Source organism: Epinephelus moara, chromosome 3 (genome assembly GCF_006386435.1).
Source record: "Epinephelus moara isolate mb chromosome 3, YSFRI_EMoa_1.0, whole genome shotgun sequence".
Taxonomy (NCBI): Eukaryota; Metazoa; Chordata; class Actinopteri; order Perciformes; family Serranidae; genus Epinephelus; species Epinephelus moara.
The window spans coordinates 18,154,902-18,179,128 of record NC_065508.1 but is presented as its reverse complement, the minus strand read 5'-3'; the positions used below and the strand labels follow the sequence as shown (position 1 = coordinate 18,179,128).

The following is a 24,227-nucleotide window of genomic DNA, read 5'->3' as shown; positions in this document are numbered from 1 at the left end:
CAGGACCACAAAGCAGTGTGAGCCAGCTGGGGAAATCTCAGCGGGGAAAATGAGTGAATACCTTTCTCTGCTTGCTCAACAACTATCATCAAAGTGACCTTGAGAGCAGTGCACAAAATCTTGCAGCCGCTCAGTGGAAGTAGAACAGACATATTAGGAGACAATACTTGTACTGAGCACGGTTGAATTACATGAATGCAGAGCAGGTCGGTCTGAGAAGGGAATGCATCAATATTAAAAATCTTTCAAATAAACAAATGATGAATTGACCTGTGTATAAACTCTGACTGCTGCTGAATTGCCTGAAGAGACCACAGCTTGTTATCTGAGGTAATTTCATTGATGGGTACACTAATTTAAATTGAAAAATAGCTACTTTACTCCACTATCAGGTTTTTCTATGATCAGCTGAAAAGGTCACTCTCCTAATGACCATAAATCTCTCCCTGCAGGCTGTTCACCAAGACTCAATGTGGCACTACAAGGGTCAACTTGGTCGCTGGTGGTATTTGGTTTTAATCACAATGTAAAATACTTCTGTGACATAGAGCAGTGCTTCCCAACATGTGAGGCCAAGACCCTGTAATGGGATGGAACATTGCTGTAATTGATTTGTGCTGTGCTTGACAATCATTATTGACAATTATTGAATAATTGTCAATGATCATGGGACACTTGAGGAAAATATTTTACTTCTTGATGGTGTGACTGAGGTAAACAATTTTGTAATTGGTATTTTAAAGATCTATAAAAAGTCTCACAAACAAACCTATACTGAAATACGTACCAACTACCCCACCCCCATATTTAAAGATGAGTAGTGAGGAGTGACATCTTAAAAATGAGACCCTAATGCTTTTCAATCACCTCAGTTTGTTCCAAAATGTAATTGTCGTCATCTTAAAAGATGGAGTCTGCACACAGCAAAGCCTAATTGGAAATGGAGTCTGACTATGTAACAAAAAAACAAAGCCAAATGTACCCGTCAAGATTGGAAGCTTCCTCCTGTAAATATCCATCATGACTGTTTTAAGCTTTTCTTTTTAGGGAATTTGAGGTATAACAATAAAACCACGCCTGTATGACCTACTCCGAGTAAACAAATATAATGCAGGGGCTGGGCACATCCAGAAAAACATCAAGGCTAAACCACACGCAGTGAAAGGGCAGTGGAACGTAAAGCAGAAAGAGGCAGTTGTGTAGACAGGCAGTGAACCGGGGCCGTGTTCTTTGGTCTAATTATAACCCAGAAGAGAAGACGGCTCACACAGTGGCCTCTCCCTCTCTCCGCTGCAGTTACTGAGCTGAATTTAAGTATTGGGTGGCACCTCTCTGTGGTCCACAGTTACGGGTGCAGAGATTCCAGATTGGTTACTCAGCAACCAAACTACAATGAGCAGATATAAATATATCACTTCATTGAAGCGCTTCTCCCAGAGGGGTGAACTGTGAGTCCAAATGTCACAAAGTGATGTTTAAAGTATGAAAAGCATCAGATTACTGACTAAAGATGATCTGATACGACTCCTTTATAATCACTGACAACTTTTCACTTAATCCTCTCTGCCTGTACGGTTCATGACCCAGCTTCAGCTGTGTCTCAGGACCGAAAATTCAGTGTTATCTGATACAGCGCTGTGACTTAAATCATTAAAAAAAAATTGTTGAGACAATATCAGTGAACATTCAACTCAGTAGAAATTCTAGAGGGTGTATATTATTAGGTGAAAAAATATCAAAACCTACAATTAGTGCTGTACCAAAAGGCTTTTTTTGTCTTACATCTGAAGCTTCTATTGAGGTTCCTAAGTAACGCTTCAATTCAACAACCTCATCACCCTTAAAAAATAAAAAAATAAAAAAAATAGATAAATAAAAAATTCAAATTTAAAAAATCCTCCAAAAACAAACAAAAAACCCCAACAATTTGAATAAAGCGATTAACTGGATTTAATTTGTCTTTTTTGTATTATATTAACTTTCTTTAATTACTATAACTCATCAGTCGTCAGCGTAAATACATGTAGGCAGCTAGGCAGCGGGCTAATCCAATGCGGACATTTCATAATGATTCAATAACGATTAAATAATAATCCCACCTTTAGGATTACAGCAACATTATGCTACAACAGAAATGATAATGTGTGTTTGTTGCACAAGAATGTATGTATGTACCCAGACTGTGTGCAGGTGTACAAATGGCAAATAAAATTATCTTACCTTATTATGTTTTGTTTGTGTCACAAGTCGGTAACAATCCTACAGAGCTACCAATGGAATCTAATTCTCTTTATTTCGCTTTAATCTTTATCTGCAACTGTGCAGAAATACTGTGAAAGAAAAAAATTGTGCAGCTTTTGAATGTTGTATTTAGAATTCCAATGTCAACGTTGTGAATGAAGCTTTGAACTCTTCAGCACAGCCCTGATAATAATATAAATATAATATAATGAGACCCAAAACAACACCTCAACAACATACAGCCTCAAAAATAATGAAACTTCTCTGACACAGTGAGAACTGAACCTGAACGCTAAACTCCACAAAGGCTTCTGCATGTGTTGAAATGCTTCAGTCATGGATTAAATTAGATTGTTAAGGTGTTCATGACAATGTGCACATCCTCTAAATTATATTAAATTACACAGAGATTATGCACGCTACATGTTGAAACAGCAAATGATGTGTAGGCACAACACTTGATTACCAGCGTCAGTATGCTTGCAGCCTTATTACGACTGCACAGTCTTTCTCCTACTGCTCCTTGATATTTAAGTGTATAATCTCATACAATATTAATTAAAGCCGTCTGTTGTTGCTTAAAAGGAAAACAAACAAGCAGAGAAATAAACTCACCGAGCTCCCCGGCAGCATTCCTTCCACCGACGGCGTAGAGGTGTCCCTTGAGTGCACTGAGGTGGAAGAAGGTTCGTTTCTCATTAAGGCATGCCACCTGCATCCACTTGTTGTAGCGAGGGTCGTACCGGAACACGGTGTCCACTGCTGTCTTGCCTTTGGTGTCGTAGTTGCTTTGGCCACCCACCACGTACAGAAAGTTTCCGATGACTGCAATGCCGTGTTGGTAGCGGGGTGCATCCATGGGTGCCAGCGCCTTCCACTCATGAGCTTTCTCATCAAAAAGACGCAGCTCCTTACTTACAACTAGCTGCTGGCGCAGAACGCCACCCAGGGTGACCAGGTGGGCACTGTCCGAGCGGATGGCTGTCCGTTCTGACTGCATAACTGGCTGCATGTAGGGCATCATTTGGTAGTTGCTAGCCTCCAGGAGAAGGTTGACACAGGTGTTGTCCGTGCGCATAAAGTCCACTGTCTGCACATGATTGATGAGTTCCTGTGGGTTCATGAGGGGAAAGCGGATGTTCTTCATGAGCTTTGGGGCATAGTCCATACGGCCGTCTTCATAGCGTAACCAGCGGCAAGCGGCCTTGAACAGGTCCAACTCAGTGCAGTGTTTCAAGCTGTTGCTGGACAGTACAAAAGCTAACCGTTCAAATGGCAGCTTGACAAACTCTCCCGTGCCCAGCAGCGAGGGGAAGTTCTTCAGGATGAAGTTGTTGACATATTTGTCCACCTCTGTGAGGTTATACGTGTTGGCGATGCGCCCCACCTCCACACAGTTGTCAAGAGAAACCTGCAGGGGAGGAGAAATCGAAATTTTGGAGAGCTGCAACTCAAGTCCTTTTCACATAAGCACTGCAACCCTGAACTTATCTAGACATCATTCGGAGGAGCTATATGTGAGAAGGCAACTGGACATTGAACAGACATTTCCTCTTCTATGATTCTAATACAAACTCTGTGTAATGTGCAACTGAGCCCATGTGTAAAAACAGCAGGCGACTGTCCGGAGGATTCACAGCAAGCAAGTGGGGCTGTTCATGACATTTCTATCATGCCAGTGGTGTGAAACCGGAAGAAATGTCTGAACAGACATTTGTACAATTTTACAACAAGACACTAATAAAAATGTCTAACTGGAGAGATAAGATTTGGGAACTTGTGTCGGTAACAGCCAAAGCCGTTATCGTCAGACTACTTCAAGAAACAGCAAGAGAGCTGCAGCGTACTTTTTGCATCATGTCTTACCTCCTGCACGCTCTACCCAGGTGCCATTTCTTGCTTAAACCAAACCAAGTTTTGAAGTACTGCCAGTTGTGAGCGGTCTGACACGGACGATCTTCAGTTGTGTGCTACATGTGTGTGAGGTAAACCAGCCCTGATTATGTGGACATTGTCGAGAGTTAAGATGACAACAAATCTTAGAAGATGAGTGACTCAATCTTCCCAACTTGTATAGATAAACTCATTTCCTTGGACAGAACGCCTTCTAGTTAAAAAAAATATCAGTGATTTAGCATTGAGGGATGTTGCAATCAAAGCCAAATAAACATACTGTCTGCAGCTATAAGGCAAAACATGAGTAGCACACAAGGGTTTGCTTTTTGCTCTGTTTTCTGTCACTGTGAACTTAATACCCTTTAGTTTTTGGACTGCTGGCAAGACAAAAAGCAATTTTACCATGTCAACATGGCCTCTAAGTATCATTTGGAAAAAAAATTCCACATGAATTGCTTGTAGTTATATTTTAGCAATGCATTCAAAAGTAAAAACAAGCTCAAACCTTCAGAACACATCAAAGTTCACACACATTGATATGGGTAATCCTGCCCATTTTATGTGCTGTTTCTATATCAAAATGAAATGTTAATACACACTGACAGCTGCTATCTTCTATTAGAGCATCTTTAACATTTTATCTGGTGCCTTCCTAGCAAAGCAGAATGGTCAAGTTGGCTGAATACAAACGCTTTTAACCTTCTTCAGAATTTCAGGTGCTTCTTCTGGGTTTTATGTAGCAAGCTTTGTGAGACAGATCCTGAACTAGAGGGTTACTAGTCATCAGCATGCTGATCTAGCCCATCATAATTTGTCCACCCTAACCGTAGCTCTCCTCTTCTTTTTTTGCCTTCATTATTTCTTGACTGACAATTTCTACTTCTTCCTCTAATCGATCTTGAAATATGCTTTTGTGTGTGTGCTTGCCTCCTCTAATCCAATACCACTCCATGATTTAAAGCCACAATATTTAGGGAAATAAACCGCAGCTTTCATTTGAAATTATTTTTAAAATCATAATATCCAGTTATTTCAGCCAATGGCCCTAAACAGCTGGCCAGCACTAGAGGATAGCTTTGTGTTGTGCAATAGCGTGCAGCTGTGCGGCTCGTGCTTCTGCCTCCTTACCCCAGATATAAGAAAGACCTTGCAGAAGTCCAGCACAGGAAGGATTTGTAAGAAGCTGGCTGCCTCGAGTGTGTCTTGCAGATTCTCCATGTTGAGTGACAACTTGGCCGTGTAGATAAAGTCAATGATCTTCTTCAGGCCTATTCGGTTAACTCCGTGAAGCTTGATGCACATTAAATCCTGTTCTTTCATTCCACCTGCATCAGGAGAGAGTAGGGGATCAGAAGAAGGAGACACTAGCACGTGGTCCAACCCATGCATAATCTCATTTGTCTGACAGCTCTGTCGGCAGCCACGTTTATTAGAATTTTTAAAGAACTTAAAGAATAAAGCGTATTTAACTGAACAAATTCAATTAAGCTGAAAATAAACAATGCATTATTTCATTTAGATGCATACACCATTGTGCGTAAACGGCAATGAAATGTTTTCAGTGTCAAAGGACTTATCTTCAGAGAAAGGATTGAAGGTCTTAGGGAGAATCCCATTGCTCAGCATCTGTGCTCACACAGCTCCCTTATCACTAATGAGCTATCCCACACTCTAAGTACAGTTTCCCCTTACTCCTAGCAAGCCCTTCTTCCATTCTCACTGCAGAGGCTTCTTCATTTTTATCATATACTTTAATTGACAAATCTCTAAACATACTTACACTGCTGTCTGTGACACCCAAAGTAACTCCGCTGACTGTTCCAAAATTAAAATTCTCTTTCAGTGCTCATTAATGCAAATGACAGGAGTGCTTAATTACTAATCAAAGATTGAGTCATGAAAAATAAACACCAATAGGCTACAGGTTAACACAAGGTCCAATCAAAGTGTCACTTTTACCAACACACATCAGTGTTACCAGGTTTCCTTGGATTTAAAGGGACAGTTCACCCCAAAATCAAAGTTATAAATGTTTCTTCTTACCTGTAGAGTTATTGATCAGTATGGATTGTTTTGGCGTGAGTTGCCAAGTGTTGGAGATATCGGCCGTAGAGATGTCTGTCTTCTCTCGAATATTATGGAACTAAATGGCACTCGGCAGCAACTCAACAGCGATGTCTCTTTCCAGACATCATGACCTGGTTACTCAAGATAGTCCAGAGACCTTGTTGTGAGCAGTTTCATGTAGGAGCTATTTTCCTCTAGCAAACTACACCCATTGACCGAATCACCGTGCAGAAGGACACATGCATCTACTGCTAGCTCACATAGCACCACTAAAATTGCTATTGTTACAGCTCAGCTGAGGAGGACGCAGTTAATGTCTACATCTCACACTGTCACGAGCATACGCCATGCTTCCACGCAGTGCTTCCTAATATGGTCAGTGTATTCAAGTAGAAAGAAAATAGTTCCTACATGAAACTGCTCACAACAAGGTCTGTGGATTCTCTTGAGTAACTGGGTCATGATTTCTGAAAAGAGACATTGCTGTTGAGTTTTTCAAGTATTTTCTTTTCTGAAAAGAGACATTGCTGTTGAGTTTTTCAAGTATTTTCTTTTTTTTTTTTTTTTTTGCGCTTTGAACACCAAAGATGAGTGCCATCTTGTTCAGTTATATTCAAGAGAAGGCAGACATCACTATGGTCGATATCTCCAACACTCAACAACTCACACCAAAACAATCTAGATTTATAAATAGCACTACAGGTAAGAGGAAAAATACACAATTTTTTATTTTGGGATAAACTGTCCCTTTAAGTTAAAAAAGACACACAAAATCTAACATGTTATGTTTTCAGTTTAATTTCCTTCTTGCAATGAAAATTATCTAGAAAAACGTACCTTATTTTTTTGATAATGCAGATCTGCTATTCCTGAAAATACCGTTCACACACTGCATGTATTTAAATGTACTCAAGGCCCTTCTACCTCTCATACAGTGTGCCGAGGAGATCAAAAGGGCTAATAAGTCGCATTTACCATCATTACAAGTACAAATGACCATGAACATGAATGCATAACAATGAGCAGGTTGGTTTTATAACATGGGAGCGGTTATGAAAATACACACATTACTAGAGGGATGTGTGCACAAGGTCAATTTGAATAATTTCTCAGAATACAAAATGACAGCGACTGTGTTAAAGCGTGGAAACGTTCATGAATAAAAAATGCTTCATGGGAGAATACAGTGCAGGAGGGAGGAAGATATAAAGCAATCAAGTTCATGCATCAAAGCAGGGAGCGCATCCTACACAAATCAGCATAGCAGGTACCAGTAAAATGGCCTAACCCGTTGCTGAGCAGATGCTCTGGTCAGTGCGAGGCTTTGTAGACCCACCTGTGAACATGGCTTTGAAATAGTCGGAGGAGGAGGCCATCATGGCGCGGTGTACAGGGAAAGCTTCATCACCGTCCCCAGCCACTAGTGTGACGTCACATAGTAAACCTTCTATCCTCAGCTGGTCAAATCCCTGAGGAGAGAGAGGAGTAAGGTGAGGGATGCACGAGAGGGATAAGTGTTGGTGAGTCAAGCTTAGAGGACCTGAACTATGAAGTGGTTGTTTTCCTTAGAACTGGACCGCAGCCTGTCAGATGTGAGCTCATGGGCCCGAAATGGTATGTGACCACTTGTGCCGTCAGACTGATTGTGGCCTGCTTGTTTTCTTGCACATAACTGGTAGAGAATTATATGTTTGGAGCTACAGCTACAGTATATTATCCCCTTGAAGGCATACAGTAGCAACATAGCGGGGACTTGTAAAGCACAAAGGCATTAGCTGCAGTACATTGGACTTTGGCTACACAGATTAATTCACTGCTTTTTTGAGTCTCTTCAGGGAAAGTGTTGATATTTAAAACTAATCCCATCCTTATCCTTTAATCAATGAGGTTATTAGTGACTTGAATGGCTGCGCTGTTCATTTACATGATGCAGTCAACTGCAGTGAGTCTTCGGAGAGTCATAGTTTGTGTCCGCTGTTTAATCGCTTAGCTGCTGCGCACCTGAGGCCATCTACACATACAGCATGAGGCTGTTATTTTCTCAAACATACTCAATTATCTAAGCATCCTGATTTGTTTAACTACCACATCTTATGCTTTTGGCAGTAAAACAGGAAAATCTCCATCCCATTTTTTGCCACAGCTATGAGCCAGTCAGAACAGGTAGCATTAATAGCATGCAAGCTAGAACACATTTGAAACATGCTACAGAGTGCTGCAAAAAAGAGTCCTAAAACACGGATATTAGTTAGCGGTTTTGCACTTCCAGGTCCCTTGTCTCAAAGTCAATGGTGTTTTAGAATGGGTTTTTGGTTGATGCCTGAAATAAGGTCTGCAGTTCACACTACCTTAACAAATTTTTACCTTTTCATTCTATGACTTAAAATACATCATGCTTTTACATTTCTTAAAAAATGTGGTTGTGGCTAAATGACACTACAGAGATTGTCTGGGACATTAAACGTCCAACCCTTACAGCCTTGTTGTGGTGGTGACTATTAAGTTATGTGACCACGGTGTGGTTCATTTACAGCCTAATGTTAGCTTTTTACTTCTGGCGATTGCATCGACGCCTTAAAAATCATGAAAGTGGTGTTCATTTGTGAAGATTAAGCATCATAAACTTTTGTTTGCCACAGAGCTTATTTTCTGCAATAATCCCATTGGCTTTTTGTTGAGGGAATCATGGAAATGCTAACTCCCAGGTTGGCCTACAAAAAAAAAAGTCCCCCCTGCAGCGATCTATTAGCATACTACAACAACTCAAAGTCCTGTGATGATCAATGGGAGATTTTCAGTTGGTGCCGCTTCCAAATGCACCAGCTAAATGAACGTGCTAACTAACTGTGGCTACAGGGCGTAAGATCAGATGGGATGGCCTAGAAAAAATCATTATCATTCCCTTACTGTGCTCTGACACCGAGAGATTAATGTGCAGCAAAAGCAGCCAACAGCCATTCATTTTCAATGAGATCTGGTGACGAAGGGCAGTCATTGCTGTGGCAGCAGCAAACAGCGCAATGCCAGCATCCACTACAACAACTTGAGGCTGATTTTTACTTTATGCAAATTGGTAGTGACACGCTAAAGCGGCCACCAAGCACAGATTGGAAGTGTATGCCGTCATACAGTATCTTGTTTTGTTAGATGAAATCTGTAACTTTTAAGAATAATTGCCCTAAATAATCCCTTATTATGGTTTCCATTTTTTTGCCATGTATCTATTATATATATTACAACATGTACAATTTTTAATCATCAATTATTAACTGTTTAACTCACTGCTTCTCCTTAATGGTTTTATTCTGATAGATTATTCAGTTGCTGCATGGAAGCTGTTGTTCTTGTTCATTTTATGAGCACGGCCAACATTAAAAGATGAGATACACTTCAATGAGAGGGTGTGTTTGTGTTAACAATATGATTCTATGCGCTTTAATTCCTGCTTTAAATATATACACATTTTTTGGGAAGAAAGTAGGTCACTTCAAGAACTTAAAATGAAAAATTAAAAGAATTATTTTCTGTTACATTCTCCATCAGCAGCATTTCATAATATTCTTATTGTGCTCACTCTTCATATCAAATTACACAGAAACCAAATCCCAAAAGCTTTTGGCTAATCACTGGAATATTGTCTAAGCTATTAAAATTTTATCCTGTAATTCATGCCATGCTCTTCAACGTAGTTTTGATTGTGCAAATTAACCAGTTTGTAGTCTTGTAGTAGGCGTAGATTAACTTGGATAGAGATTGATCTCATTTCAAAAGCAATGGGAACAAATCTGAATTACTGCATCACCAGCCTGCACTCAGCAGGACCTCTAAAAGAACAATAAAGAAACATGAAAACATTATTGCCAGCTAATGATGATGTATGACTTAACATTCTGAACTGGACTCTCACCTGAAGAACCACTGAGCTGTGCGTGTTGCTTGTGAAAAAACGAGTGTTTCCAGTCTTTGATGCCTGAAGGTGAGCAGAGATGCCCATATCACCATAGCCCAGAGCAACTTTCATGTGAGCGTCGTCGTCCTCCACGAGGGATCTATTAGGAAAAGGGAGACAAGTTTTCACTTCAAAACGGGTAGCAAAAACATGTTTCCATCTAATTTTAGCTTCCGGAAAGTAGGACAGAGAAGTTTTCAAAGTGACACTACTTAAGGACATATTGGGTGGTGGTAGCCTAATTGTTAGACAAATTGTCACCTAAAAGTTGCAGATCTGCAACTCTGGAGCAGCTGGAAAAACTGTGGCAGGGGGAGTGAACAAGAGCTTCTCTCCATTCCCAAAGTGCCTTTGGGCAAGAGTAGTAAGGCCACTAACTAGTCTTAAATATGACAACAAGCTGCTTCCAGATTTTGTAAAAAATAAATATTCCTCCTAGTTAAGAAGAGAAAGAAATGGACATAACAGTAAAGCAACTCCTCGAGACATCTCTAACATCTCGGAAACAGGAGCTCAGGATGGATTAGATAACATTAGCTGCAGAACATTTCTCTCTGTAACACCAGCTATGAATGTGATGTCTCTTATCAGCCATACGATCATTCAGAAGTCAGATGAGCAGGTTGTAAAATTTGAAATACCCCAGGTACTCAATAAACCGACAGTAAGTGCTTCATATCAGCAGTTATGTTGTGCCAGAATTCTGAGATGACGAAGCATAAACACACAAACTCTGACTTATTTGTAAAACAATAAAAATGTGCATTGAAATCCTGAGTTCGCTGTTTTATTTAGAGCCACTGAAGTGAAATCCTTAGACTGTACAGATGGATAAGCTACAAGCAATGCATGTGGCAGATATATAACCCAAACCACGGCTGCCAGCAGGGGGCCAGGAACGGTGGTGTTACTTGGTCAGTCCATTTAACAGTTTGGTCCAAAGCAAGTGATGTCAACAACTGAAATCTGCCATTGGTGTGTGAGTGTGCGCATGAATGAGAGTCAAACTGTAATGCCCTTGAGATAAACACGGTGTTCAAATACAACCATTTACAATTTGTACACAATAAATATAAAAATTTAAAGAGCAATTTCCCCCAAAATGCATTGAACACATTCATGCTCACTGGATGATGAACCATCAGCTTCCATCTAGTGCCACCCTCGGGCTAAAATGTCAACTATAAAGGTAAGATGTATCATAAAATGTAATAGGCATATTGTCATAAAACTGGCATGAATAATTTGCAAATAGATAAGCTATTAAAATTCTAAATGACCTTTCCTCATGCTCCATGAGAAAGACCAGCTTTGCATTTTTCATGTTTGCTCCATCAACCACATCTGTACTGCGGGAGGTAATGAACATTGTGGCCTTTAGAGCCACCAGCGAGGCTTTAGGACCCAGGACATAAACAGTGCATCACAGAAAAATACCATCACGCCAAAGTATTTGCAAAATAAAGAAAGAAGGTGACAATGAAATGACTTAATTCAAGTTTATGCTTTACTGGGATTTTTGCAGAGCATTAAACTAAAATGATTGTGGAGGCTTATTGATAAACAGCCCATAATGCTGTCTTTTTACATTTAGTGATACTCTGTGTTTCGACTCAAACAAGACACCGATGGGTGTGGAAGATTGCTCCTTCAATAAACCATACAGCTATGCGATGCATCATGTCTCTGAGTTAAATGAGGACATGAAATGAAATTAAGCTATTTTGAAATGGGCTGCACAGCACTGAAAAGATCATTAGTTTTCCGAAAAGCTGTGACTAAAATATAAAACTGCAAGACATTATTCCTCAGTCTTCGGCACTCAAGGAAAAAAAACAACTCAGGAGACAAAAGACTGCTAATGATGACTGATGTAAATGATAGTTTGGTTTCAAGATGTGTAATTGATTTATAATGCAGCAACAGCCTTCTACTCAGAAGAACTTAATATTAGTGTGTCTCATCTGTATAGTCCTATTTTTATGATATTCCTGTGCTCTAGGGCAGTCTAACTAAAAATGTAACGTAAAGTCCTTAAATGCTCCGCAGAGAGTGAACGTGGAAAGCGAGTGTGACTCAGAGCCCCAAGAGAAATACTCTCGGGGATATGGGTACATTTTGCGCTGACAAAACTGACATTAGAGAATGAAGCTCATTTGGGTAAACAGTCTGTGGATCAACACAATCAGCCAAGCATTTGTCATCTGCCATCAAACAGTGTTACTGTCTCTAAAGGTTATATCATAAGCAAACAATGTTGATTGCACTGCTTTTGATTTTGATGCCAAGCTCCTGTGTACCTATTTTCAAAAGCGAGATTGCCACCTCTATTAAAAAAAGGGCCGGCCATGGTGTCAATAATGTTATCTGTTAAATACATAAACCATTTCTCGAGAAGCAAGGACAGTTTACCTGAGCCAGGTGTGTACCTTATATGGATGTAACACCAAAAGGAATGACTTGTGACTTATAATGAGTGCGCTTCACGTCAATAAAGTACCATAGCCTGCTCCATTTTTGGTAAGAGGTGATTCACAGACAGAGGGTGCTACACAACACAATGGCCCACAAAGATCAGCGTTTCACCCACTGAACGAAAACTAAGCATAAAATATTACAACTATTCTCCATGCGATATATAGAGATGACAGACCAGTCACCGAATGTGGCATGTGAGACTTGAAAGGCGCTCATTTTCAGATGTAGATTGGCCTGGTTTTGATAAAATATTCTTTTACAAAAATGTCTGGCTCAGCATAACAGTAAATCTGTGTCTTCAAACAGGCCCATGAGCAGGCAGCAGTTGTCAGATGTTGAAGACTAATGGTTTTTGGGTGGACTATTTATATAATGAAGTAATTCTAAAGTCCTTGTGTGGATGAATACTTGAGTGTTTTTTGTGGTTAGCAGAGTGGTTTTATCATTTGTAAGTAAATGTCCTCTGTGCTTTGAGTGGACGTTATTCAACATGTCTAAATAAATAATAGCTTTCAGATGGTAGATTAATGTCTGAAAATAATGAATTTGTTCGTTAATGCGGCAGATTTCAGCTAATAATCTGATGCACTGTAAAATCTGACAGGTTGATATTGCTTAAAAAAATTACTGACTGCCTTGAAAAGTGTCAGTAAACATATCTATTAAGGCTAATATTTTTATTTACTTACTTATTTACAACTTTAATTGATAACTACCTCGCAGCTGTATGCCTCTGCAAACCAGTCAAGTTGCGGTTACAGTTTATGCCCATGTCTGTCCAGACTCATATGTAGCCATGACAGTAGACAATGCTTCGAATATGGATGATGTTGCAAATAAGCTATAAAACACAGATGCTTCACACACATCTTAACCCAGCAGTTTCAAGGTGGATACCCAAGATTAGTGTCACCAATCCTGTATCCGACCAAATGTCTCCCCTTTTGTTCCTGAGTTATGGCATTGCACAGCAGCCAGGAAAGTGTTTTTGCAGAATGTTATGATGTCACAGTAAAGCTGATTTTTGGCCTTATGGATGTCAAATGTCATATCATCATCATTTTAGCCTATCAAACATTTGTGTGAAATTTTGTCACAATTGGCGTTTGAATTATGGCCAAAAAACATACTTTGTGATTTCACAGTGACCTTGACATTTGACCATCAAAATCTAATCCGTTCATTGTGGAGTCCAAGTGGACATTTGTGCCAAATTATAAGTAATTTCCTTGAGGTTTTTTTCACAAGAATGGGACGGATGGTCACCCCAAAAACATAATGCCTCCTGCCACGGCTATTGCTGGCACGGAGGCATAAACATCACTGCTTTCTCCTCACTGCCGACGACAGTGACACTAAGACAGGACAACTTATTATTTTCAGGCGCAGGAGGACATACATGCCAACGAAGAACTTGCTGAGAACGTCTCATAAAAATATTTTTTCACCTGTCACACTCCCTGTACTTCAAACCTTTCAGTGCGACTATTCCTTCTATAACAGTAATCACATATAATGTTATGTATATCTGTAAGTGTTTATGTAACCGATGTACTTAATGGTGAACTATTTCCATACGGGTCTATCATTAAGAGTAATCAGGCATAATGGTTAGTACATCTGTTACATAAAGACTCCTCTGCCTGTCTGTTCTTGCAAAAGTAGCACACCATGACATATCTGATTAGAAACAATGTCAGTAATTTGTTAATAACTTGACAATTCTGACAGAGATCACAACCACAACGCTATTAATAAATGGGATACTGAAAACAGAAAAGAGCTTGGATTTCTTTGAATACAATTTAAAAAGGGATTGAGGAGATTTTATATTGAATATAGACATCATATCTGCACACAGCTAGACAGACAATTGTCCACAAAGGCTCAGGATAAAGTTACACTAATGGTTGAGTCACTAATTTATGCCAGGTTGATGATTTAGGGTCTGTAAGAGCAGCAGAAACTTGCGCTTTAGCCTGCTTTGTTTAGGAAAAGGACAATGGAAGGTAATGTTTGCAGTGTCCGCATTAATATGAGACTGTCATGTTTTTATTAATCATCTTTTAAGTAAATGTTGCACTATGATTGGTTAACTTTACAGACTGAAAGAGAATGCTGGAAGTTGTTCTTTATGCTATGCTGTATGAAAACAAAAGAGAACATAATGTTGTAAATGCATAATGACTACTTTTTTTGCAAAGTTGTGAGTCAAAATTGTCTAAGGTCGGTTAGAGGTGAAAAACATTTGTTAAATAGGCATGTCAACACTGCTTTGGGCTGCATAATCTGGTTAGAAAAGTAACTGAGAGAAAAAAAGTTATCTGGCCACTTTATCTTCAGAATTGTAGGATGAAAACTTTCCATTTCTTTCCTTTAAAAGAAACTTCACTTTGGGGCTCTGATACTCCGAGCCGACCTCAAAGCCGACAAAGGCTGACTGATCAAACGTTTTGTGTCACCTCACGTCGCCTCACATCTTTGCACTTGAACACACCGCTAAGACTTCAGCCGACTATCAGTCCACTGCAGTCTCTTTTCAAGACTTTAACGATTAGGCCAAAGACATCTGGGGCATATGATGGATAAACATTAAGAGAAGGTCAGGTGGAAATCTAATTGTCATTCCTTTCACATGCTGTACAGAAACTGAGGAACAGGTAGGAAGACCAATGAGGATACATCCACAACAAAGGCAAAAATAAGCACAAATACATAGAGAGTTCTGCTACCACCAGAGGTAAGGAAAGAAACAACTCTATGACCTAGGCCACACATGCTTAAGGTCTACTATATATAAATATTAATGATCAATAATTAAAGGTGCAATGTGTAAGATATGGCCAGAGGTTTAGTTTAAAAGATTAAAAAAATGAGCTATTATCAACAGAATGTGAAGAACAGTTGTGACGTTATGTCAAAGACGTTTTTCTGGCACGTCCTGTCTTGTAATACCACCTGTACCTCAACACGTGATAGTGAGTCAACGAAGCATCCAGTCTGCCCTCAGTCTAACATGAGAGGACAAAGAAGTAAAGCTACCTGGAGGGCTTGTCAATAGGGTTGGGCAACTGAATGAATCTATTGGCTATGGGTGACTGTTTGAGCACGTCACCGGTTGCTTTTTGGGGGGCGATTTTGTTATCTTATTTGGTAATTGAAGGGTCTGCCTCCCAAGAACGAGTGAGAGCTGCAGCTTAGCGGGAAGAATTGGAAAGCGAGAGACAGCGGGGGGAAACAGCATGTAGATCCAGCATATTTTCGCATCTAGACGGGTGAATTAGGTGTTATTTTGGCCAAGCTAGAGCTGGTGGTTGTTGGAACAGTGGAAAGATTACCCAAGACAGTTTTGGTGAGTTTTATTATGTGGCTATTGAGTTTGAATTAAGTATGTTTTTCCAGTGAGTTAACAAGACTTAGTTTGGTGAAAGAGAGAATGTAAAATTCAGGAGATGTAAGAGCAGGACTCAACGAAAGCAACTGCCCGAAGTATAAGTATCACATTGGCTAGTAAATCCCAGGCAAGTGAGGTTTGTGAGTTTATTTTGTTTATTTTATAGATTAAAAAAGCTTGTGGAAACAAATCAGGGAATTGTTTTAAATGCGGAACAACAGATTTACTATTCCATGCATTTTGGGAATGTAGCAGAATTCAGAGAGTTAAGTTTGAAATAGACCCTTGGTTATCAGAGATACTGGGTGTAAAATTCAATTTTAATCCCGCAATTTGTATAATACAGGACATGCTGCATGACACTGTGAGGTATCCACGGATTTGGATTGCTCTATTTTCTTCAATTGTATTAAAGAAACTTATACTCCAAGATAGGAAATCCACTCACCCTCCTACACTAATTCATTAGAAATATGAAATGTGCTATTATTTGAATATGGAAAAGACAGTAGCCATGAAAAAGAACAAATTAACTTAATTTGAAAACATATGGGGAGAAATATTACGAGCATTGAGCACATGAAGAAGAGGAAAAAGAGTGGTCCATTTACTCAAATCTGATTTGAGGGTTTTTTTGTTTTACTTCTACTTTTGTTTTTTGGTTAACATTATGCATCTTAGTTTTGTTATGATGGACCTCGTACCAGTTGGCTTAGAGTTGAAAAGCTGCCCATTATTCGTTCGGAGCATGTGGCCAGGTATTACACATTGCACCTTTAAATACAGCACCATTTCTAAAATGATGATGAGAGGATGGGATTGTAATAAGCTACACTTTACAAGGAGATGATCATGTACCACGTCTACTAGGAAATTTTGTGAGCACCACAACAAAAAGCTGAGGAACTGGCACGGCGTACACAGTGGTCACAATCACACTGACACACAGCACAGGCAATGTACTGGCACATTTACCCCGTCAGGTGGTAAGTCGGACAGGCAGCGAGGAGAGAGTGGGTTGTCCAAACCACAAAGGAGTGTTGGTGGCTGCCGGAACGAAACAAAAAAAGACAACAGCTACAGCATCCCACATAAAAGTTCTGCTCTTCTCAAAGACACCAGAGAACCCGGAGACTGAATCTCTAGCTGTGTTTGTGGCGTGTTTGTAGATAATTAATGACTAAGACATTACTGCAGTTCAACACTGACCAATGCAAAAAAAATGTATTAAACATCAAAGTATATATCACAATCTATTAGGCTTAGGATATCTTTTAGGTCTGTTTTATGTGTTTTAATAGTTTAATAGTTATATAAAAAATGATTGAAGAAGTCATTTAAAAAATTAATATAAACCTTCGGATGCACTGATAAAAAAACACTTTTGCCATAACATAATTAATTCTGTTTGATGGGCTTTCATGAGTTTAATGATTAACAAATGTCACAGTTTAATTTGATAAATTACCATCACCATTCAACTCCACAAAATAGGGCCTTGGATGTTTAAGTTTCATAATTACAAGGATGAAATCAATATAAACCTTCACATCAAACAATGCATTATGATACATACTACTGTCAGATGGATTCAATTAGGGGGAATTAAAATGACAGACGAAGATAAAAGCCCTTCCTTTTTTGGGTTTAATGAAAAAACAACAATACTTAATCTTTGTCTTATACATTTTATCCTAGATTAGTGGTTGGTACATTGATAGTACCAATTATATTGGAGAGGGGACATCATTTAATGTGTCTGGTTATGGTACAGATGATGAATTTCAGTTTTAAGGTTCTAACCTTAACAAATCCTGGCAGTTGGTGCAGATACATGGAAAAAAAGCAAAACCTGCGATAAGTTCGGAGTGCAGCAATTTCTCATGTTTACATTTGCTCTCACAGCCTGTTACAGTTTATGGCTTTTTCTTCCCCACAACAAGCACTGAAAAATACACTGTTAACTACGGCGGAAAGGACAAATAACAGGAATGCTCTGGATCCTATTTTCAGGTCAGTGACACTTCATTTTCACCTATTTAGATTCTGAGCAGGGCTGGGGAAAAGGGAGGGCCAGAGGAAATATTAAAAAGCACAGAGGGAAGTCGGAGGATTGAAAAAGAAGTCGTGAAAAAACAAGGGTGGCAGTCTATCCAGTCCTTTCATGTCAGTAAAAAGCTTAAAAACATCCTTCCACCAGTGACAGTTCAGGAAGCTGAAGTCAACTTGGCTTTTTCCCTGGGATGACAGTGGAAGGGTCTTAAAAGATTAATGAGTATAGCTTTGCTGCCTCGTCATGCTTAGCCATGCATTGATAGAAACTTCATTAAATCTCATCTATTTCAGGTTGGGAACATCTGAAAGAGCAATGTCATGGTTTGTGGAGCAAAACATAGAATGTGCGTGGTGAAATTTACTGGAAAATACTTCTACACCCATGTTTAATATATACATGCTAAAGGATTGAGTCACAGTTTTTCAATCTTAAACGTCTCGTTCATCTTTTCTGACATGAGAAACAAATTCAGAGCCCTGTGATACCTGAGATATGATTTATTACCGGTCGGTTAAATGTTAGCAAGATGTAGGGGAATACTGATGTAGCTTAAGTCTTCACTGTATCAGTTCCTGGGCCCTGCTTCGAAAGGACTGCTTACTCACAGGAGATAGGAAGAATAACCCCCCCCCCAGAAAAGCAAGATTTCTGAAATAAAATGGATGCAGTGCTAATGAAAAATTGATTGCAGGCCATTAGTCTTGGAATATTTCTTGTACAACCTGTATTACACAGACATTTGAAAGTTTCATTCCTGTCTTTAGTCGCTTACAGCTACTGTGGACCAATGTGACATTGTTTTCACAGGAACAGAGGAAGACCCTGAGAGCAAAGAAGACAATGAGGCAGCAGTGGAAGTGGCTGAGCAGCAAAAAAATATTTTTTACAGATATATGTGTAAAAATGATACCTCTGCCCCACTGACAAAAAGACCACAAGACTTCTACGATCCAGCTGGTGTTCACAGAACCAGTGCCGTTGTAAACATTCAGGGCTCAGAGGGGCTTGGGGGGCATGTTCCCCCATGGAGATTTTGTCCCTTTATGGCAGCTGTATGCACTATTTTTCAAGCCATTTAAGATAATATAACACATTTGTATCTAATTGTTCTCCAGCTGTCTTCATTATCCTGAAACCATGACACACAAGTGCTTAGGATGACTAATTTTCACTCCTGCCACCTTTAAAGAGGCAAAACTTTTCTGATGCTACTATTTTTAAGTTACATAACATAGGTAAGGTAGTAATTTGGCATAAACAACACTGCTGATCTTGAAACCTATTTTTGTTACACTATGCTGAAGTAGACTTCACAGAATGACTGTTCAGCTGACAAATCTGCTACGTTTGAATCCTTGCCATAATAATCTGGGCCGCTCTAATTACAAATCAAGGATCCCCGACTATGCCAAGTAAATGCGGTCTTCCTTATTCTGAATTGAATATTAGGCCAACAGAAGAACATTTACTCAATTATATTAGATTTCTTTGGGGAATAGCACAGATTCAAGGCTTTTCAGAAAACACTCAGGGCTGGAGCCCCTGCCCAATTCTATAGCTGATAACTGTTAACTAATAAAGATGAAAAGGCAGCAAAACATCCTTTCATTTTATAGATGTAGTTGACTAATGTATGTAAACCAGCCAGTAGTAACAGTTGTTACTAGGGATGCATGAATTGGACTTTTTTGCTGATATCCAATATGCTGTTATGTAACAACTCATTTGACCAATAGCCGATATCGATATATCCCCTTTTTTCCTGACCTAATTTTACTGATCATCAAGTCTCTTCTGTCGTGGAACTGACATCATATTATGCATGCATACTCTTATCATGACGGCCCACCAGCAGATGGAGACATGAAATATATTACTTTTCAACATATGTATATTCATTCATTGTGCAAAGTAAGAAAAAGCATGTTGGCCAATTACGATAGTTCATTTTAAAGCTGATATTGGCCGATACTGATGATGTACCGATGTTCTTAGCATGTTGACCGATTCCGATTTTTCATTTAAAGCCGATATCAGCCAATACCGATGATAAGCCAATATTATCGTGCATCCTTAGTTGTTACAGTCCAGTGTAGTCAGTGCAAGAGTGTTAATTCTATCTTGCCCAGTCAACGGACTGCAGTGTTTCTAGCTCCACCTTTTAGTATCCGATCAGTGTGCTAGGTACCTTAACAGAGGGGTGCTGACGAAATGGAATGGAATGGAGCGGTTCTGTTGGTACCATCCACAACTTTTGACAATGAAAATGCAAAAATAAGCGCTCTAATGTGTAACGATGCAAACAAAACTGAGCTGGACTGCCTGATGGGAAGGAGGGTCTAGGCTACACTCACACAAAAAACAGAAAGGATAAGAAAAGATGATAAATTGCAAGGAAACAAAAATAAAGGCCACTCTCTGAAGTGAGTCTCCCTAAGAGTGTCTTTTCAATCACCGAACAGAGCAATGCAATAAAGCTACATGTTGACCAGCTTCTACTCCTGAGGACAAAACGATCTTATGACACAGTACTGCTCAGGAAAATGAAGAAAATAAAAATCCCTGTCAATGTAAAGGATTCTGATACAATGGCCCATAAAACTTGGTGTTAAATTCATTCTTATAGTTGTAAGAAAAACGGAGATTTTAGAAACACCTTCCGGTACAATTTAACATAATACATCTGTAACACAGACCAAGACCACAGCCTCAAAAATTACTATAGCAACGATGCTGCAGCAGCAACAGCGCTGTGGCTCAAACTGAAGCCCAATTAGGAAACGTACACTACGGCATCACCTGGATTTCTAATACTGCAGAGGATGTATGTGGCTATCATTTCAAAGCATAATTTTCATACTTCTAAGTGAACTAAACACTTACATCAAACTACAAACCTATCAACATACAGTATATTGCATTCTAGTATACAAATATGCTTCAATTCAGCAGCTGCTTCTCAAGCATTCCTGCACCAGTAACACCTTTTTCCCTTCAACTCAGCTGAAAAATTAACTGATAGAGAAATCCTCTCAACATTTCAGAGAATCGGGTGAAGGTCTTGTTTCGCTTTCCCCACCACCACACAGCGAGAAACAGTAGGGCAGAGAAAAGGAGGTAGTTGCTAGGTCTTAAAATTCTCCTCTCATACCGTCTCCTATTCTATCAAACAGACTTTGGTGCATCTAAAATGTGACAACAGGTCTGGTGGATAGATTGCAATATGAAAATGTGAACACGTTCATCGTGTAATAATGAATACAGCCACTTTTTGAAATGAGCCATGATCTTTTTCATTTTCTTTTTCGTCCATTCATGGAGTTCCAGTAAAAAGGAAGCGATCACTTATCAGACCATTGCAAACATCTGTGTTCCATGTGTCTGACAAATGTTGTTTGCTCTGCTCATTATGATGAAAATTGGCACTTCCCTAATTAATACTCAGGCTTAACCAACTGAATGGATGGTTGCAAAGTGCTATTCACAGACTCTTTTAAGCGCTGGAAATCACACATGCAATTCCGATTTAAAAATAGATTAACATGGAAAATACAAGTTTTAACTGAGCTATTGTAAACTGAAAAGGGTTATTTTGAGTAGAGAAAAAACAGGGGTATTTCTGAGAACATGTCTTTGAGCTTCAGTAAAAGAGCAATGAAAATCTGTGAACATGTGAAAACAACCCCCCAGGGTGTCACAAAGTATATGCTAACAGCTATGTGAATTGCATGAAGCGTCTGTATTTAGTGATCATGTTGTTGCACTGTGTTAAGCATTATGTCCACTGTTATTCCCAAAGTATTTGCAGCTCAGTCTCCGCAGGACAAACTATCCACAATCTCCAGATAATTGCTCCAATCATTGCTAATAATCTTAGCAGCCTGTACGCTATAATGAGTCTGTAATTACACTTTATAATCAAAGAGCACTTTAAGGTCAAGGCTTTGAAATCAAAAAGGGCCTGGGAGTTTCTAAGTACCTTCCTAAAGTTTAAAAAACACAGCTTCAGGCTTCACCACACGAGCTTCATAACGTGGATGCGTGTGGGTGGAGCGGACAATCTGTCAACATGTACCAAATGCTAAATCAACCTGAGAGATGCTGTAAGAAGGAACATGACCCAGCTGAGTATGTGTAAATCAAAAAGGACAACTACAGCCAGAATAATACTAATTTTGGAGGAAAGCTTGCTTTACTTTTTTTTTTTTTTTTTTTTTTTAGAAATAGCTACAAATATGCAGAATCCAGAGACTGAACACAAAGGCCAGAGATGTGTCAAAGCAATAGGGAATAAGAAGTGTCAGCATAATTTCGCCTGGACTCAAATAAGTACAGAGGCATAGCTTTGCATACAAAGGGGCTTAATGGTTCACTATCTAAACAGGGACGCACAATTAATTGCAGATCCCTCCACCATCATGTAGGTCAGCAATATTGAAGTTTTTATATATTTTAAATTCCCCTGACTGTCCGTATGTGGTACACCTTCCATTATGTGGGGCCAATTACAACCCCTGAGTTCTCAATATGCAACTATATAAGTAGAGCAAACACATTGTGGGAGAAGCTTCAAAGGGAATAAGTATACAAGCATACAAGCTATGAGCAGCAAAGCAAGGGTAAAAAATAGTGTAATAATAGAGCGCCGGCCTCCGGGGCTGAAATAGGAAGCCAACGTGAAGTGCCAAAAACTGCAGTTCCTCGAAAGCCCACATGAGGCTGGCTCCAAGAGTGAGGCAACACTTGTAGACCCCCATGTTAAAATGCCCAAATTTACAGCAGAAATAAACATGTTTACAGCCTGGTAAAACACCTGCAGAGGGGGTCTTTGTCTTTTTCATAAAACTCACCTGTTTCAGTGTCATTAAGTCTTAAAGTTATGCATAATTAAGGGCATGGCCACTTTGAGTGACACTTGGGTGCAATCCGTTGATGAGTTGCTACTATCAGCCCTTTTTAAACAGGAATTGTGCAAATTTGCAGGAAAGCCCAATCAGTCTTTGTTCAGCATTGGCAGTATAAAAACAAAATCGGGGAGTGCGGCAAAATGCTGCCTGCCTACTTTTGTTTACACAGAATGCGCCTTTTTCGGGGCAATGGGGGGCGTGAGCAAGTAACAAAACATGTAGCTCAGCGTGTGACGTAAACAGTGACGTGGGAGGGAAGCCGCGGCTGGTCAGTCCTTCGGCAATTCTCTCGTAAGTCAGCCCGTTCTTCACCGTTCCTGTCATCTGGCGGTTAATGACCTCTTCGTTTGCAAGGACAAGGAGGGCGCGCAATTTGTTGTCTCCCCACTTGCTCATCTTTACAGTGTCTGTCAGGTTTGCGTTTCCCTCTTGCTACTAGCTGCTTGCTAATTCCTGCTATCAGCTGTTTCCCGTTTATCCGCCGCCAGTGGCTCGCGTGTGCGGCGTCATCAACAGCTCCTCCCACAAGTCTTCAACAGCCCCTCCTGTTGCGGAAGGCCACCTCGGTCTTTCAAACCAAAAAGGGTTCCACCAATATGACTACCCTACGAGGCGGCAAAATGGGCACCTCGGATCAACTCGCCAATCATTCGCAGAAAATCTGGCAGTGTAAAAGGGGCTATAGAGACACTGTTAGGCAGTTGGGAGACATTTTCCATAAGCGCTTTCTACCTGAAAATGATCTCTTCGTTAAGGTTAGGAAAAGTTGTTTGCATAACCGCATATTCACAGAGTACAGGCGTAGCTACAGCTGACACTGTTTCAGTGTGTTTTCAGTTCATGAAAGTTAAAGGGCCACTGTGTAAAATGGGTTGAAAACCGTTTAAAACAGTGACATCAGTGGTCAAATTCTAGATTGCAGGGCTCACTTGTTCACCCCTCCCGTCGGGTAAATGATGGTGGCCTCGTAGGGACAAAAAGCCTTGTGCAGACAAGAGTTTTTCAGGAGTAGGTCTATCTAGTGACGAGGTTAATGTTTATTTAGAAATCTAAGCCATGTTACGATATTGTAATGAATCACTCACGAACAGGAGACCAGAGTAGCGTTCGGGAAAAAGGCCCATTTATTTGAGCACTCCAAAAACTCCGGTAACACTCCAGGGGGTAAAAGACTCCGTCCCAAACTCTGACTCTTCTAGCGTAACACACACACTTCATACACACATACTCGTTTACAAT

General features: G+C 39.8%; 1 protein-coding gene across 2 annotated transcripts in view; it reads right to left on the bottom strand.

The window, feature by feature from the left end:
- klhl13 (kelch-like family member 13) overlaps positions 1-24,227 on the bottom strand; it is a 48,836-nt gene that overhangs the window by 11,565 nt on the left and 13,044 nt on the right. For both annotated transcript variants that reach the window (XM_050040629.1, XM_050040628.1), the window contains 4 exons: positions 10,112-10,253; positions 7,541-7,673; positions 5,266-5,462; positions 2,857-3,652 (listed from right to left, as the gene is read on the bottom strand). In XM_050040629.1, coding sequence (XP_049896586.1) covers positions 2,857-3,652; positions 5,266-5,462; positions 7,541-7,673; positions 10,112-10,253 — 1,268 coding nt within the window. The remainder of the gene's footprint in view (positions 1-2,856; positions 3,653-5,265; positions 5,463-7,540; positions 7,674-10,111; positions 10,254-24,227) is intronic.